This window comes from Syngnathus floridae, chromosome 20 (genome assembly GCF_059516105.1).
Source record: "Syngnathus floridae isolate MCC-2025c chromosome 20, RoL_Sflo_1.0, whole genome shotgun sequence".
In the NCBI taxonomy this organism is placed as follows: domain Eukaryota; kingdom Metazoa; phylum Chordata; class Actinopteri; order Syngnathiformes; family Syngnathidae; genus Syngnathus; species Syngnathus floridae.
Genome location: NC_142432.1, coordinates 1,857,407 through 1,872,632, shown reverse-complemented (window position 1 = coordinate 1,872,632; position 15,226 = coordinate 1,857,407). Strand labels below are relative to the sequence as shown.

The 15,226-nt window shown below is 43.0% G+C and overlaps 1 protein-coding gene across 5 annotated transcripts; it reads right to left on the bottom strand.

Annotated features, from left to right (window-relative positions):
- Nucleotides 1-556: 556 nt before the first annotated feature.
- On the bottom strand, nt 557-15,140 carry relch (RAB11 binding and LisH domain, coiled-coil and HEAT repeat containing). 5 transcript variants are annotated; one of them, XM_088363003.1, is made up of 31 exons: nt 14,506-15,140; nt 13,721-13,810; nt 12,116-12,187; nt 11,923-11,978; nt 11,704-11,817; nt 11,234-11,428; nt 11,012-11,106; nt 10,759-10,882; nt 10,506-10,645; nt 10,285-10,360; nt 10,111-10,206; nt 9,628-9,651; nt 8,150-8,262; nt 7,986-8,076; nt 7,779-7,850; nt 7,551-7,691; nt 7,296-7,460; nt 7,068-7,215; nt 6,849-7,005; nt 6,654-6,777; nt 6,524-6,572; nt 6,318-6,397; nt 6,074-6,180; nt 5,885-5,984; nt 4,170-4,252; nt 3,478-3,541; nt 3,273-3,411; nt 3,083-3,199; nt 2,072-2,160; nt 1,732-1,802; nt 557-1,567 (listed from the first exon to the last, which is right to left on the bottom strand). In XM_088363003.1, exons 1-31 carry the CDS (start codon nt 14,951-14,953, stop codon nt 1,447-1,449), a joined length of 3,561 nt encoding a protein of 1,186 aa, XP_088219129.1. In that variant the 5' UTR covers nt 14,954-15,140; the 3' UTR covers nt 557-1,446. The 5 variants fall into 5 exon arrangements, with proteins under 5 accessions (XP_088219129.1, XP_088219131.1, XP_088219128.1 ...); XM_088363005.1 differs by lacking the exon at nt 4,170-4,252 and adding an exon at nt 4,810-4,892 and having other exon boundaries at nt 7,068-7,212; XM_088363002.1 differs by lacking the exon at nt 4,170-4,252 and adding an exon at nt 4,810-4,892 and having other exon boundaries at nt 14,506-15,134.
- Between the last annotated feature and the right edge of the window lie 86 nt (nt 15,141-15,226).

Below are 15,226 nucleotides of genomic sequence, written 5' to 3'. Positions count from 1 at the left end.
ATTCACCTAGAGGTCTACACATATTTGCATGGCCACGCCTCTTTGGCAAGCGGAGGCATGCAGAACAATAGTGAATCACGCAGCGCAGGAATGGGAGCTTGCAGCGGAACACATAAAACGGCTCCAGGACTTTACTGATCCATATCAATTATTTGTCCACCTGCACAGTTATCAGGTCTAAAAGTTGTTTATTAGCTTGAATATGCAAATGCTTTATAAAGGGCCGGTATTTAACTTGCATAATGATCAAACTACTTTGGCTATACAAGCACAAAGTGTAGGTGCAATTCTTAAATTTGAAAATGTTATTTGTTAGTAGAGTAAAATGTAATGATCAAAACTGGAGGGAAAAAGTTGGGAATGCCCCATATTTTGGACTTTGGTTACTTGCATAAAGACAGAGCACATCCAAGTGTTGCCATTGAGGGGCGGGGCTACCAAAGTCATGTGTTTGTCTCGTCAATGACTTTTGTTTTATTGCTTTTAGCACCTGCCGGCGCTTTGAGCTATAAAGCGGTTTTCCCTTTGTGCCAACAGGAATAACTGATAAGTGGGATGTAAATACACAAACGATCTTTTATTACACCATGACACAGATTCCAAATATACACAAGTACCGACCATTCAGTTCAATGTATGATAGTTATTTACGTATTCCTCCAAGCTTTCCTCTCCCCTAAAAAACAATCAAATATCCACTATTCAATTAGAAAGAGTGGACGCAATGGACCCAAACTCAATCAAAGCATAAAAAAAAAAATTAACACAACAGTAGTGACCGTGAACATGCATAAGAACAACGCTAATTAGGAACAAAATAATGAAGTGCAAATGTCTTTGGAAGTTAGAAATAAAGTGTGTTCTCTTTCAATAAGATATAAATAAGTTATAAAATAGAAGCTATCAAAATGGACAGCAGAGACAGACTTTTGAGGAAACAAAGGCAAGACCATTATTTTGAATTTCAAGTAGGCGATGTTTCGGAACCGCATCCACGCACACGCACGCACACACACACACACACACATTTGTAGTCACTTTAAGGATCGAAGCCTTTCGTTTTGCTTAGACATACTTACTATCATTGACTGTCCATTGTTAGCTCCAAAATGGCACCTGCTAAAAATCAGAGGTGACCACCGTGCAGGTACTGTTTGCTTCCTCCTCCGATGAAAACATGTTCATTGCGTTCCAACGATGCCCTCGCATCCTGAAATGTCCAGGAAAGATGTCCCGCTTCTTATGGAATACTAAACTTTTACCCTCTGCTGTGTTTCTTTTTGTAAACTAAGATGTCAAACGAACACTGACTGAGAAAGAAAGCAAGTCAACGCTATCCGTCCATCTGTTAAAAGTGCACGTTACATTTGATTGGTCATCTACGTGGAGCAATAGCAGATGGGGGACGGTCATCAGATGTTGCGGTTAAGGAGCGTGGCGTGGCGTTCACTTCTTTCTCTGGAAAACGTTGGCCAGCATGGCGCCCGACGTAGTCAGCTGACCCATCTTGCTCAGGAACTTGGTCTTGGCATCCTCGCCCACCAACGTGGATGCGATAGACATGGAGCTACAAACGACAAGCATCGTGAAGCTTTGCTTTGTCACGTACTTGCGTTGACCTACTACAACATCGGTTATAAATATGAAAATCCTCCAGTGTCAATGCGTTTGCATTACCAGATGTTTTAAAATCAATGATTTCCCCTTTGGAATTAAAACACTTCCTCTTACCCTTGTGCATCTCCCATTCCTCTGTTTTCTACCTTGATCTCACACTCTTTAACCATGGAGCTCAGAATCACCTATGGAGGGAAATAAAAATGACACATAAACACGATGATGACGTTAAGAAGGTATTTGTATGTTTGCAGGTTCCTTAATAGGGCGACAGTCTGGAAACAAATTCCAAAGACTCAAGCGTCAGCTGATTGTTAGTCACCTTGGGAAAAATGCTCACATGAAAAGAGCTCGCGTGAGACACAAAAAAAAAAAAGCTGGAGCAGTTTTCAAGCGCTTAGGGTGGAGTGTCACATGGTCACGACTTCACCGTGCGTGCGAGCGGTTTACTGACCTCGTGCTCTGGCGAGAGCTGCTCCATGTCGGCCCGGAGACACCTAAGGCCCGGCAGGAAGTGGTTGATCATCACCTCCTCGGATATGACTGTGTGTGTTAGGTTAAGGATAAGCGATTTGCAAACAATACAGTAGCTTCAGACAATAGTCTAATATAGATGCCTATTGATCTGTTGGGAAATAGTCTAAGTGGCCAGTCAAAATGTTCCTTTCCATTCATTTCGGACTACACCCCGGACTGGTCGTCGGCCAATCACAGATTAACACCCCATCAAAATGTCAAGTTACTTCCCAAAAATGTGGTTGGGCTATATATGCAAGATTCCAACAACGGCGCCAAACATTCCATGGCCATGACCACCTGTCTGAGCCAGTGACATCAAGCGGGACACAGTCAAAGCGCCTCTACTTTTTACAATGATGTGAATGTTCAATTTCAGAGGCTGCGGTGCTGATGAGAAGTGAGCGTGCTGTCGTGGGAGGTAAAGCCTCTGAGGTTAGCTCCATACGTTTGAACTAAGCCTGCACTGTCAAATGACAGCCTGACAATGAGCCACAGGAATGAACCTCCGACCGGTGGCGCTGCTGCCAACTTGCGAGCTGGAGGGGGGAAGGGGGGCTTCCGGGAGGGGGAGACAAGAAGCACAGAGACGTAGCAGGAGAAGAGAAAAGAAGGAGGTGGGGGGGAAATCGAAACGCTATTCTGGGGGAACAGAACCGAGCTGATGTTCACTTGCTATTCTCTCACGCTCTTCCTCTTGCAGCCTCCTTCATGCTCTCCTTTGCTTAACCAACCTTGTAATTACATCTCGTTCCTAAAATAAAGGGGGGGGGGGTGTCCAAATGTATTTTCTCTCTTTTACTTCCTGCCAAACGACAGAAGACCTCTGCCAAAACACACACATAACTGGGCCACAAGCAGAGGGCCACTCTTGATGCGTACCGTGAGGAATCAAGGGCGCTATCAGACCAGCACGGCGAAATGTGAAATGACCCCCGACAAAGGATACAACAGCAGGAGAGGGCGCTGTAGGCTTCAAACAGCTGGGTGGCAATGTCAATCCTCTTGCTATCCACCGTTTGGCTGTTGTTAGCCTGCGCCAGTTTGTGCAGGTGCGGCAGTACGACTGGACCGAGGAGCACAAATGGAAAGTAAATACCAAATATAGGATTTTTTTTTGCTCTCATCATTTCGCATACATTCGTCTCTGAAGCGAGGCTCGGCGTTGGGTCCGACGCGTCCGAACGTCCTGATGATCTCCATGTGCAAAGAGTGCTGATCTTGATACTGAGGGTCTTCCAGGAAGGATGCCAGCTGCATCTTGACACGCTCCAGCAGCTGAAACAAACAAAACATGTGTTAGTACATTGGTGCACAATTGAGGAGATCTTTTGGACTCTTTACCTCTTTCTGTGTCACCGTCTCCATGATGGTACCAAAGGCAGGAATTGTGGATATCCTCACAGAGCTAAATACAGCAGGAGAGCAACACAAAGAGGTGAGGTGACCATTCATAACCACCATTGAAGGCACCTACACAAAAATTGTCTAAAAAAATCCACTCCATGAGTGAGAGGCTGTGAAATATAACAATACTGTAATAATATAAGAAGGCCAGAAAGAAAGTGCTGATGCCAGCTGCGTAAACTAAACATTTAGACAAGTTCTGCTGATGGCTGCGTGTTAAATTTTTACAGGTTTTGAACATTTTTGCTGATCTGGTTGAGAAGTGTTTATGTGACTCGTCATAAAATGAAATGAAAACTGTAGGGCAGTGAAAGAACTTCTAACGACAGGTACGGCATAAAAAAAAGCATAAAACCGCATTTTCAGCTGGGTTTGATATCTTTGCTTACTTTAGAATGCAATATATAAATAATCAGACTAAAAAAAACCTAAATAGGGAAACAAGTAAGGTAATTGGTATTATGAATAGTATAAAAGTTGCATATTTACTAAGAATATTTATAATATTGTGTGAAGAAAATATCCTAATGCTATATCCACAAGGCAGAGGTAGGAAAAAGGAAGTGATAGGTAAAATTGTAATTGCTTGATTTGTTTTGATGAAGGTGTTCTGTTGTCGAGTGACTCACAATTCAGGCCCATTGCATAGAGTTATAAGGGCCGGGGCCGCCCGGCGATCAACTAATGCTTCACTCATGCCTCGGAGAATCAACTGCAAACCCGCCACAGAGATGAGAGAGGAGGAGGGAGAGAGACAGAGAGAGAGAGAGACAGAGAGAGGGGTAGGGGAGGTGATAACAGAAGGTAGCAGAGATAATAAAGGAGAAAAAAAATGGAGAAAGTCGGGGGTGAAAACCAGACACTAGTCGAGGGTTTGGTCAGGAGGAGGGCCTCAGCCTCAATGGATTAGGGTGAGAAGAGAAGTCATGCATGCTGGGGTAGTGCAATTGAGAGCAGTGTGCAAAAAAAACAAACAAAAAAAAACAAGCCAGACCACTCATGGAAACTGACAAGACAATGAAAGACGTTATGCGATGCTCAGCCAAGAACCTATCCACGTGCAACTCTCAACAAACACTTCAGGGAAAGCCAACGGCATCCAAGTCAAACAATGGACGTCTATGGCATCGAATGAATTTAAGTTTTAAGATTGATGTACGCTCTAGATTGGCTGACTGCTGCAGTGTGATGGTTGTCAGGCGGCAAAGAGAAGGGGGGGAGAGACGCTGCGCAGTTAACCGTTACTGTCGGTATTGTTGATCCACTTACATTTCAGGGTCGGAAGACAGTGTGATGAGAGCAGGAACCACTCTCTGAGCGACCAGCGTCTCATTCACCCCCTTCACCAGCAGCTGATCGGGTTGGACAGAGCCAGACGTGATGTCACAGAAGAGCGCGGTGCATTGGACAAGAGTGAGCGACACCGCCGATAGATAGATAGATAGAGAGAAAATAATAAATAATATAGTGAAATAACGAAAACGAAAAAAAGAGGTGAGGTAAAACAAGGAGCAACAAATAGAAAGCAAGCTTTTCCAAACGAACACCCAACAGTCAATATGGCCAAAAATCTTAATCTGTGGGCTGTGACAACAGACTCCAGATCAGATTGAATCCAGTCCAAAATAAAGGACAATAACGTAATCTGATCCAGGTTCTGCGGTTGACCGCCACATTACAACTGCTTGTTATGTGGACAATGGTGGAGAGCTACAACAAATGAGATGGTGACAGTGAGGCGTGCGTGTGAACAAAGAAGTGCTTCACAAGAAAAAAAAAAGAGGGGAACAAATTCAGCTGAGCACTCCTCCTTCCACAAGTTTACATCAAGAGAGGCCTGGTTCCACTGTTAGGACCACAGCACATCCTCACCAAATGTACTACTTGAACGTGTGCCAACATCTCGTTGGGCAGGTAGATGTGATTCGTTAGGGTTTGGTTACATTGCTTCTGTCAGCACTTCACTGCCTGGAGCTTGGCAAAAATACAATTCAACTGCATGGAGGAAGAAAATGGCTAACAGGCAGCAACGTTTAAAAACAACTGCGGTATTGGATTTCATGAGTGACCTGAAGTCCTGAAACTGTGAAGAACACACGTCCAATTAAATTATATTTTCCAAAACTCTTCTGCTGACTTAAGCATTTTAGTGACATATTCAGATATTTATGCGGTGAGCTTTGAGACCAGTGAAATGCCTGATCAGAACTTGGAGGTGCTAAAAACAGTGGGATCCAGGCACTCATCATCAGCAATCCGAGGTACATTTACAGTCTTTAGCATTGGAGATAAACATGAAATAAAAGTGTTTCAACTGATGCTTTGGTTTGCTTTTTGTCTTTACCTCAAACATCCGCGCTGAGGTGCATCGGACCAATGCAGAGGTGTGTACTACGCCGTACCAAAGAACAGTGAGTAGTAACTCATGGTATACTGGATTAGCACTAAAATAAAAAAAACAAAAGAAGATGAAACCCTTAAATTAATCTGCAACCTGTGTGTGTTTGTGTGCGTGTGTGTGTGTGTGTCTCACCCCAGCTCTACAAAAGAAGCTTTCAAGCTGTCAAGAGGTGCGTGGGACAAAGACAGGGTTGTCATAACATCCTCTAAGAAACCCACTAACAACTTGCGATCCTCCTCCTTTAGCGACAGAAGAAAAACAAATTAATGACTCATATCTAATACAAAGAGGGGCAAAAATGACAAGATGCGTAAATTGTTGACTAGATTTCCACCACCTCACATTTTGACAAAGGGGAAAAAGACTTTATGAATACCTGGTTATAACAGGTCAGTACTCCTGTGGCATAGATGGGGACGGTGGCTTTAGTAAGAATGCCATTTCCAGATGAAGCATCTATTGAGGGGGGAAAAACCCATAGCAATCTAGGTCAATAACTATTTCAAGTTCTCACAACAAAGGAAAAAAAATAGGATCGCCTTGATTTTAATGTGTCAGCAATTGCATTGTTCAGCCACTCACCAACATTCTCTTCAGACAAACGAAGTATCTCTTGGAATTGAGGTTTGACCTGCAAAACATCATTGCCACAAACAAAGTCGGTAAATTGATTAGAAATACTGAAGAGTATCTAAAAAGAGCTCAGATTCACCTTTGTGTTGGTAAAGATTTTGCCAAAGGTTCGACAGAACCTCCAAAAGAAGCGAGAGAACTCATGAACGCAGGTGGAAGAAGCAACGTTGATGCGACCCACAATCTCTATAAGCTGAGGAAGCCTTCAAAGTTAACAGAAAGTCAATAAATGTGATGTCTGTGTACATTTAAAGTATTTATGAGCGATTCTCACAGCTGGTTGACCACCCAAAGTAGGCTTTCCCATCCGGTGGTCCCTTCATGCTCCAGTTGGTGGTCGTAGAGAAGCAAGAGGGCGCTCAGCATCTCCCTGCTACCGATGATGGTGGCCACATCCTGAAGGGGAGAAGCCGGTCTCGGGAAGCGAGTCACTGCAAACACACGGCAACAGGTCATGAACACACAGCTGTTTCATCCTGCCTTGTCAACGTACCTTCTATTGCAGGTATGTCGCCGTGGAGTTTGGCTCGGCTGGTGAACGGCGCATTTTGCAGCACCACAGCAAAAAGTGGAGGGATCAGACTCTGCAGTGCTGATAGGAACACATGCAGCTTGTACTCATCCAGGCCATGCTCCCCCTGCTACAAAAATGGGGATAATCAACTCTTAGAGCAGGCGTAAAGAATCCATGTTAATAAATAGTCAGAAAGCTACCACGCACCATGAAGAGCTTCTCAATACGTGCCAAGAGAGAAGGAATGAGTGAAGTGTAAAGCGTTCCTAATTCCATTGTCCACGCAGCGAATGCGGGGATGAAGACCTGGTGGACAGCACTGACTACCCGCTCTGAAGGATCGCTAAGTGACAGCACCATCAGCTCAAAACCCTGAAGAAAAAAATATACACACCGGCAAAATTTAAAAAATGGAGAATTGTTAGTTTCGGTTACTTTGAGGGTGAAACTACAAATATATACCTGGGAGTATTTGTCAACATCATCAATGTAACCCATGATAATCCCAAGACTCTTGACCACAGCTTCTCGGACCATGTCGGCCTTGTCCTCTGCAAGCATTTGCTGCAACATGGACAACACGAGCGAACTTCGGATCTCCTTCTGTGGGGACATTTTCATTCATGCATCATTTTTTATTATTAGTGTTATTATGAATAACAAAACAAAACAATAGAAATGGTCATTTACAGGAAAATATGGTGCTAAGGCTCCACAAGACTCCGCCACAAGAAGTCTTCTCTCTGGATATTTGTGGTTAATCTGGAAAAAGGAGGACGTAAGAATGTTAAATGCAGCTGCCGTAGAATGGAAACAAAGTTGATGATCATCAACTGCATTTTAATTCTGTAAGAAGCTGTCAACCTCCCCATCTCACAAAAAACGTGTGAAGGGTACCTGCTCCCAGCATTGAGGAAGAAGCTCTGCCTCAACACGTGTAGGACCCACATGCCTCGCAAAGGCAACGCATCCCGTCAGGATCATTTGTCTGTTAACAAACAAAAAGAAGCAATAATAAAATTCAAATTTTTGAGAGCAATCTACACCTTCAGTGTTCTCACCTCTGTTCATCATCTGGTCTCTTGATTAAGTTAAAAAGGATGTGAAGAAGCTGGTCTCTCTCTTTGGACTCTGGGTGAAGGCAGGCGGTACATAGGATGAGAGGAATCAGCTCCTGAAGAATAAAAATGGAGAAGGGAAGCCAGCTTTGTCAATCATTTGGGCCAAGAAGAGCAAACAGGGAAATGGCAGTCAGAAGGCAGAAAGAAAGGAGAGAAAGCAGGCAACTGGGGGGGAAAAAAAATAACACAAGTACGAGAAAACTGGAAAAACGTGAACCTCAAATACCTTACTGGCATTAAACCGACGAATTTGTTTTGGTAGTGACTCTTACTCTTATTGTAAAACTCGGCCGTCTATAGGAAGACAACGATGGCAACACCCTAGTTCGCTTGCTTTAAAAGAAAAAAAAAAAATCTGCCCTTTTAAAGAGTTCAGAGAGAGTTCACGGACGTTCCGGGCAGAGTAAAGATCTGGATTTGATGTGAGGCTCCCAAAGTGTGGTCAGCCTGACATTCCCGCCACACACACGCACTGAGTCAAATTAGAGAGTGCATACTGAGTTATAAATGTGTTGTTTGTTTCCAGGAGCGTATGATATTTTTCCTGCCCTGGTGCTGGAACAGTGCACAAAACCCCAACACCCTTCTGGATTAATGGAGAGAGAGAATATGGTTAAAGATAGGCTGTAATGAGTCACACTGGCCCAACCCAGTGTGGAGGGGGGGAGCAAAAATAGTCATTTTTTTAAAGTGTTTAGTTCAAGTGACACGCACACACCAATAAAAAATAGAAATGAGTAGCAAATACAATTATCTGTAGGTCCAGACAAGGTTTTTATTGGGACGATAGTTACATGTTAGAAAAGATTCAAATGGGGGGGAAAAAACATTTTGCTTAATAATTTACCATGACTGATAAGTGTAGCCAGGTGGCAGGCAGTGTTTCAAAATATCATTCCTCCATTTGAAACGCCTTTTGTTCTTAAGTGTCACAATCGAACAAATGAAGGTGTGTCCCCTCGTTTGTAGTGGGAGGATATTCAAGCAGCAACTGGTGTGTGTGTGTGTCACGGCTAATGAGTCTAACGAACTGAGGACAAAGTCTGCATCGCAAAACAGACCCCTCAGTGTTCGAATGGGGGTGTTTTTGTCATTCTTGCACTTTGTTCTGTTTTTCTTGATTTCACAAAGAGATTAAATTCTTTCTAACTGTTGGTGGTTGACTAAAACAACATCACCGTAGCGATGTATGCAAAGCAGGCCAAGTGTCAAGACGTTGCTCCTATCAGGTTTCAATACTTGGGTGCACGATTAATGTTCACAATAAGGATTCCTAAAACAAGGAACTGTTTATAGTACAAGTTAAAATGGAGCAATTAAAGTGGAACTTTTTAGTAGAACTTTAAAGAAAGAAAAAAAAAGAAGCATGTTTGGGGTTGTGCGAAGACCCATGCAGATGAGCGTGTTGAAGGACTCACCTGGCAAAGATGTGCAACCATTCTCTAGTGGAGATGCATGCACCAGAGTGAGAGAATGAGTGAGACGAAAAGAGAAGAAAAATAAAGCCAGTGAAGGCAAACAGAGTGCAAACATGAGTGGCGGACAAGAGGCAGGATGATAGTCGCCGAATAAGGACACCTGCATGATAAACGCTCAATAGATGGACACACGTCAATCAGCAAAGAGTGAGCACATTTTATTTGGGTATCCACCAATAAGAAAAAAGATATTAATGATAGTATTATAATATTCTAATTTATTACGATGCACCTATTGGGTTCTGAAAAATGCCATTTGCTAAAAATAAACCATCTGGCACTCAACGGGCTGACTTTTAATTCTTAACATGAATCATATTCATTGCAGTGTGCCTATCTATTCAATGTAATGTAAAACAAGCATGGTGTTGTGATGATTAAAAAGAAGGGTGAACAAAACGAAGCGAGCGGACAAGGCTTTACCTCTCTTTTAGCGAGGAGGACATTTGGGACGATATGAGGAAGGCAGCGGCCCAGCATTAACATCACGCTCTCCTCGCTATCCGCTATACGAGATACCTGAAGATGACAGCAATGTTACACTTAGTGTGATGATTGCTTAGAATGTTGGCATCAAAATGCATGAGTGTTATTAACCTCTGCCCCAAGGCGGCTGTCTGAGCACATTCGGCAGAAGGATAGCAGGGCTTGCTGGAATGCCGGGGATAATTTCCTGGGTTAGACACAAATAAGAAAAGCTCAAAAACAGTAACTGATGCGTTCAAAACACATCATAGATGATTCCATTCAAACAGTTGCCTGGGCTAAATGTAAAGCTCTCACGCCATCTAGTGGCAGCTGCTATCTTAACCACTCACCTGTTTGGCTGATCAAAATGTTCAGGTGTCCGACTTTTAATCTTATTGTGTGATTGCGGTGTGTTCTGCGTCGAGGAAGGCTCACTTTGAGGCTCTGAAACACGCCGGACATCCAGGTACTGTCCGTTATCTGCACAAGGCTGAGGAGAGGACATACATCTGCTTAGGTGCAATGTGCCACTATAAAACATAGTGACACCCCAAAAGGCTTTCGTGGCCTAAGTTCAGCGTGGGAAATGTACAATGACTTTACCACAGAGGGTGGGTCAGCGGAGGAAGTGATGGCGGCGGTGCAAGAGGATGCGGGATTAGATGTATTCTGGGCGCTTCGGTCAAGAGGAGGGGAGGAGACCGTGTGCTTCAATGTTTGAAGCTCACTGTGGGAAAAAAGGAGACTATGGATGGTCGTAAAACATCATCTTCAAATGTAGTGAAGCAAACTGGGTGCAAGTTCCATAAAATAGGCAGAGAGGTCATATCACTGAAATATACACAGACAGACAAACCTCTGAAGTTTTTTCATCTGCTCAGCTAGACTCTCCTTCTCACTGTTGAGTAGACTGATTTGGTACTCCAACTCTTGGACGACTTCTGCCTGTTGCTATATGAAAGGAATAAAAATAATATATTTTGAGAATGTCATTTTAAGAGCAAGATCACATTTTTTGAAGGTGTTTTTTTTTTTTTTTTTCACCTCATGCCGCTAGAGGAAAAATGATTAAGCAAACCTGCTGCGAAAGGTCAGGCTTCCTCGGGGGATCTTGAGCCGTACAGTGTCCAGTGATATCGGCAAAATCATCTCCTACCGCTACGTCAACCATTTCCTTTGTTGGGGAAAGAGAGGAACCGCAGTTTCTGTAGAGCTGCAATAGATCAGGAGGCTTTGGAATGTTGAGGCCAACGTCATCCCACAGCTCAAAATCCTAAAATAAAAAAAAAAAGGCATGGAGCATTCATATTCCGCTTGGTCATTTGCTTTTCCTATTGCATTATATCCTCATTAGAGGTGAGCTGGAGTCTATCCTAGCTGATGGGCAGAGAGGCGAGGCACACCCTGGGCTGGTTGCCAGTGGAAAATAAAAATATCAACCTCAAAACATAAGTCTAATTAGATTGCTGTACATGGTTAAAGCTGGGGAATATTAATAGCATTTTCCATTTGAATAAAAAAACGTTCTGCTGCAAGAAAAAGCGTTACCTGATCATCATTTTCATCTGAGAAGGTGATAGATGAGAGTTTGTATTCATTTTTCAACAGATATTCATTCACAAGGAAGTTTAAGGCTCTTTTCTCCAGTGGGCGTAGTGGCTCCTGAGGAAGAAAGCAAAGAAGCTAGCAAATGGGATTTGAAGAAAAAAAAAAAGAGAGTAAAATCTCTTAACATTTAAACCTTTCCACCAGTTAAAGATCTCCCACCTGAATTTCAGGGCTTGATTTGAAGTTCTTTCTCTCCTGAGAGGGCACGTCGTTCTCTGAACACGAAAGAAAGAAAAAAAAAATGGGATGAGTTCAGTTGGATGCTCAACATTGTTCGGGAATTCTCTTTAGACGAAAAGAAGCAAACGTGACAAAGGACTCGGGTGGAGAAGAAGTTTAAAGAGCGCCACACCTGCTGCCTGAGTCAAGTTGGCGCGCAGAGCCTGAATGGTCTCCTTTGCTTTCCGTAGCTCAAACTCCAGCACTGGACAGAGAGTGACAGCACGCACGCACACACACACGCATTCACGGACGCATACCCAGGAGGTGCATCCAAACAAAGACAAGGAAACACACAAATAAAACAAAGATGGGAGTGAAAAACACTGCAAATATATTAAGTCAAAAAAATAAAACAACACAAGAGGGTGCATGCAAACCATGGATCTGAAGAACACATGCAGCAGAGGCTCATGAAATAAAGCAAACATAAATGTATGTCGATACTAATTGTCAATTTTTTTTATAATAAAAAAATACAGTGCTCCTCATATTTACAAATGTCAATTTGTTGCAGCTGTCGGACAAAGGATTTCACAGGCAAAATACTTTGATCCAATTTGACTACACTATCCCTAAGAAGTTAGAGGTCACCCATGTTTATTTATGAAAACATACCATTTAAAAGTTAAATAATCCCCAAACTCTTATATATGCATGTATGCACTAATGCTTTATTAAAAAAACGCAATGACAACCAGCAGAAAAAAAAAATCACACAAAAATATGACTATGATTAGAGAAGAATAAAACAAAGAAATTGAAGGTAGGTTGTTTTATATGAAAAAAAGAAAGAAACCACACAGTAAAGTTTAACAAATGGAGTGGAAAAAAAATATTGCATTGTTGTGCACTGATCAATGATGCTAAAGCATTTGGTATAGGATTTTTTTGTTTATTTACTTAATCAAAAAAATATGTCAAGTCATTACACGTGTGAGACATTAAAATGAAAGTACCACCATCATGAAGACGGACGGATGCTTGCAGCTCACGAGTGCACAACATGCAATCAAAATTCAAAATAAAACTCAATCCTGAGGAAAGAAAGAGGGGAGAAGAATGAAACAAATAGCTAGTCTGGATGGAGTGACTTGTCCAGTATTGCCAACTGGGGTTTGATCAACGTCAGGAGAAGCCCGACCGAGTCAGACAGCTGTGGGCCGGCAAATTTTTGCAAGGTAGAAAGGGAAGGTGGTGCTGCTACACATTTGGGAAACCAATGACCCTCAAAAATAAACATGGAGAACAATTACATGGCTGTACCTTTCCAGCTGCATTAATATTGAGGGTTTATTTGCGAACCAAAGACAGATTGACTCATCATACTGCATTCACACCTCTCCAAGCTGCTTACCATGTAACAACTGGCCTTTAAAGGTGCTTACGAATCACACTCAGCTGTTACTTTCTAACCTCGTGAGTCTGCTGTGTCACAAATGGACCACGTGCAAGTTGTGTGAAGCTCCTGTACCCAAAAATACCACCTTAACTCTTTAAAATGAGAACGCACGCTTCCATTGATGCTTCAACAATTAATTCAGGCCTGACCATATTGACCAGTTTGATGTCTCAAGTGGTAAGCCGAGGGACATTAAACCAGAGCGTAAAAGTATAAGATATGTAAAACTAGATCACGATTTACATCAGCTCTGCAGCCACTGATGCAGCTGTTTTCATTTCATCCATCCATCACATAAGTCAAGCTCTGTGTTGTGCCAGCACAGGTTCATCTTACCCGCCACCCGTTCGTCTGATTCTCGATTGCCATCATCTGAGTATCGAGCAAAGTCCAGGGAGTCTAAGGTGCTGATGCTGCCTGCTCGATCTATATATGCAAAGACAATCACAGAATCATTTTTAAAATGTGTTCCATCCGATGTTATTGTAACTAAAGAAATAACTTAGCAACCTAGTACAGAAAAGAAATATAGCATGCAAGTGTATTCAAAGCGTGTGAACACATTCCACTGGTTGCCACAATCGTAACAGTAAATCCTGTCAAACAAGCACGAGGGCCGAGATCATTCCACTAATCACATGATCTCCCGAATGGCGGATTATGAAGGCATAATTTGGAAACAAAACTTTGCATGACTTTACTGGTTCACAACAAGAGAGCTTTTATGTCATGTTTGTGAAGAAAGCATCATAAAACATTTAACACAGGATAGCATATACTGTACTTTTCTGACAGTTATGCTTGATGCCATGCCTTGACGTAAAAGTATGAAAGGCACTTGTTCAAGTCCTGCAGCTGTACAATGGCATTTTGTTGTCCAAGTCTTGACCTCTGACCTCAGATTGTCTTCAAGTAAAATGTGCATTCATTTATAGAGATTGAAGAGGCATATAATTAATGTCACGGTTGATCATTTGGTGCAGTGTGTGCTAGGTTTCAGGTGCAGGAAGCTGATATCTAACGCTAGACTGCTTCCAAGAGCTAAATACTAGCTTGTTTTGTGCACTAGAAAAGATCAACACCCAAGAGTTTAACGACAGCTGCATCGTTTTACTACTTACTCAAAGGTCCACCAGGTCCAGTTCCCTGATCTTTGGCAGGTGGAGTGCCGCTCTGCCGCTCGAAGTTCCCCGGGTTGGAGAAATAATCCCTCAACCTAGGGAGCTCCCTTCCTGCCTCCAACAGCTCTGTGTGCAACTCCAGGGCCGTAAGGATGTACTGATCACGCAGTAGCTGAGCCGCGATGACATCCACCGACACTCGCGATTCGGCGCTGACAGCCATAGAGGCAGTGGCCGCGGTAGAGGCAGAGATGCCCTCCCCGTTTGGGCTCGTTCGGTGGCTGGACAGTAGCAGAGTCGGAGGCACGGCGGACGGGGAGAAGGGAATACCCGGCGGCGGCCCCGGCGCCCCGTCACTCGGGCTACGCTCCGTGTCAACTGTTTCGTTGGGTCGACGTTCACTCTCCTCTTCCGAATCACTGAGATTAAATGGGTTCACCGACGCCATGTTTGCAAGAGATCGATCTTTTTAGCCACCTAAAGCTAGGCTAATCAGATCTGCTTCCTGAATGGGATGTCAAGCTAGCTGGAATACGATTCTCGCGTTAACAGTGATTGCCAGGCTACCACTTGTCATGTGACATTTGTTGACTGTTTCCAACAGAAACATATTTAAAGAAAAAAATAGTTAAATAACAATATGATTCCTGAAATGACGAACAAAATAGGACTATTGCCTTAGATTTTTTATTTTTTTTAATGGCAACCACCCCCATTAAAA

Bases quoted from the DNA above. Each gene is read 5' to 3' on its own strand.
- relch (XM_088363003.1), bottom strand. From the start codon at position 14,953: ATGGCGTCGGTGAACCCATTTAATCTCAGTGATTCGGAAGAGGAGAGT. The intron at 10,883-11,011 runs GTTTGTCTGTCT...TTTTTCCCACAG, and splicing joins CAGATGAAAAAACTTCAGAG to TGAGCTTCAAACATTGAAGC. The intron at 6,778-6,848 runs GTGAGAATCGCT...TTAACTTTGAAG, and splicing joins CTTTGGGTGGTCAACCAGCT to GCTTCCTCAGCTTATAGAGA.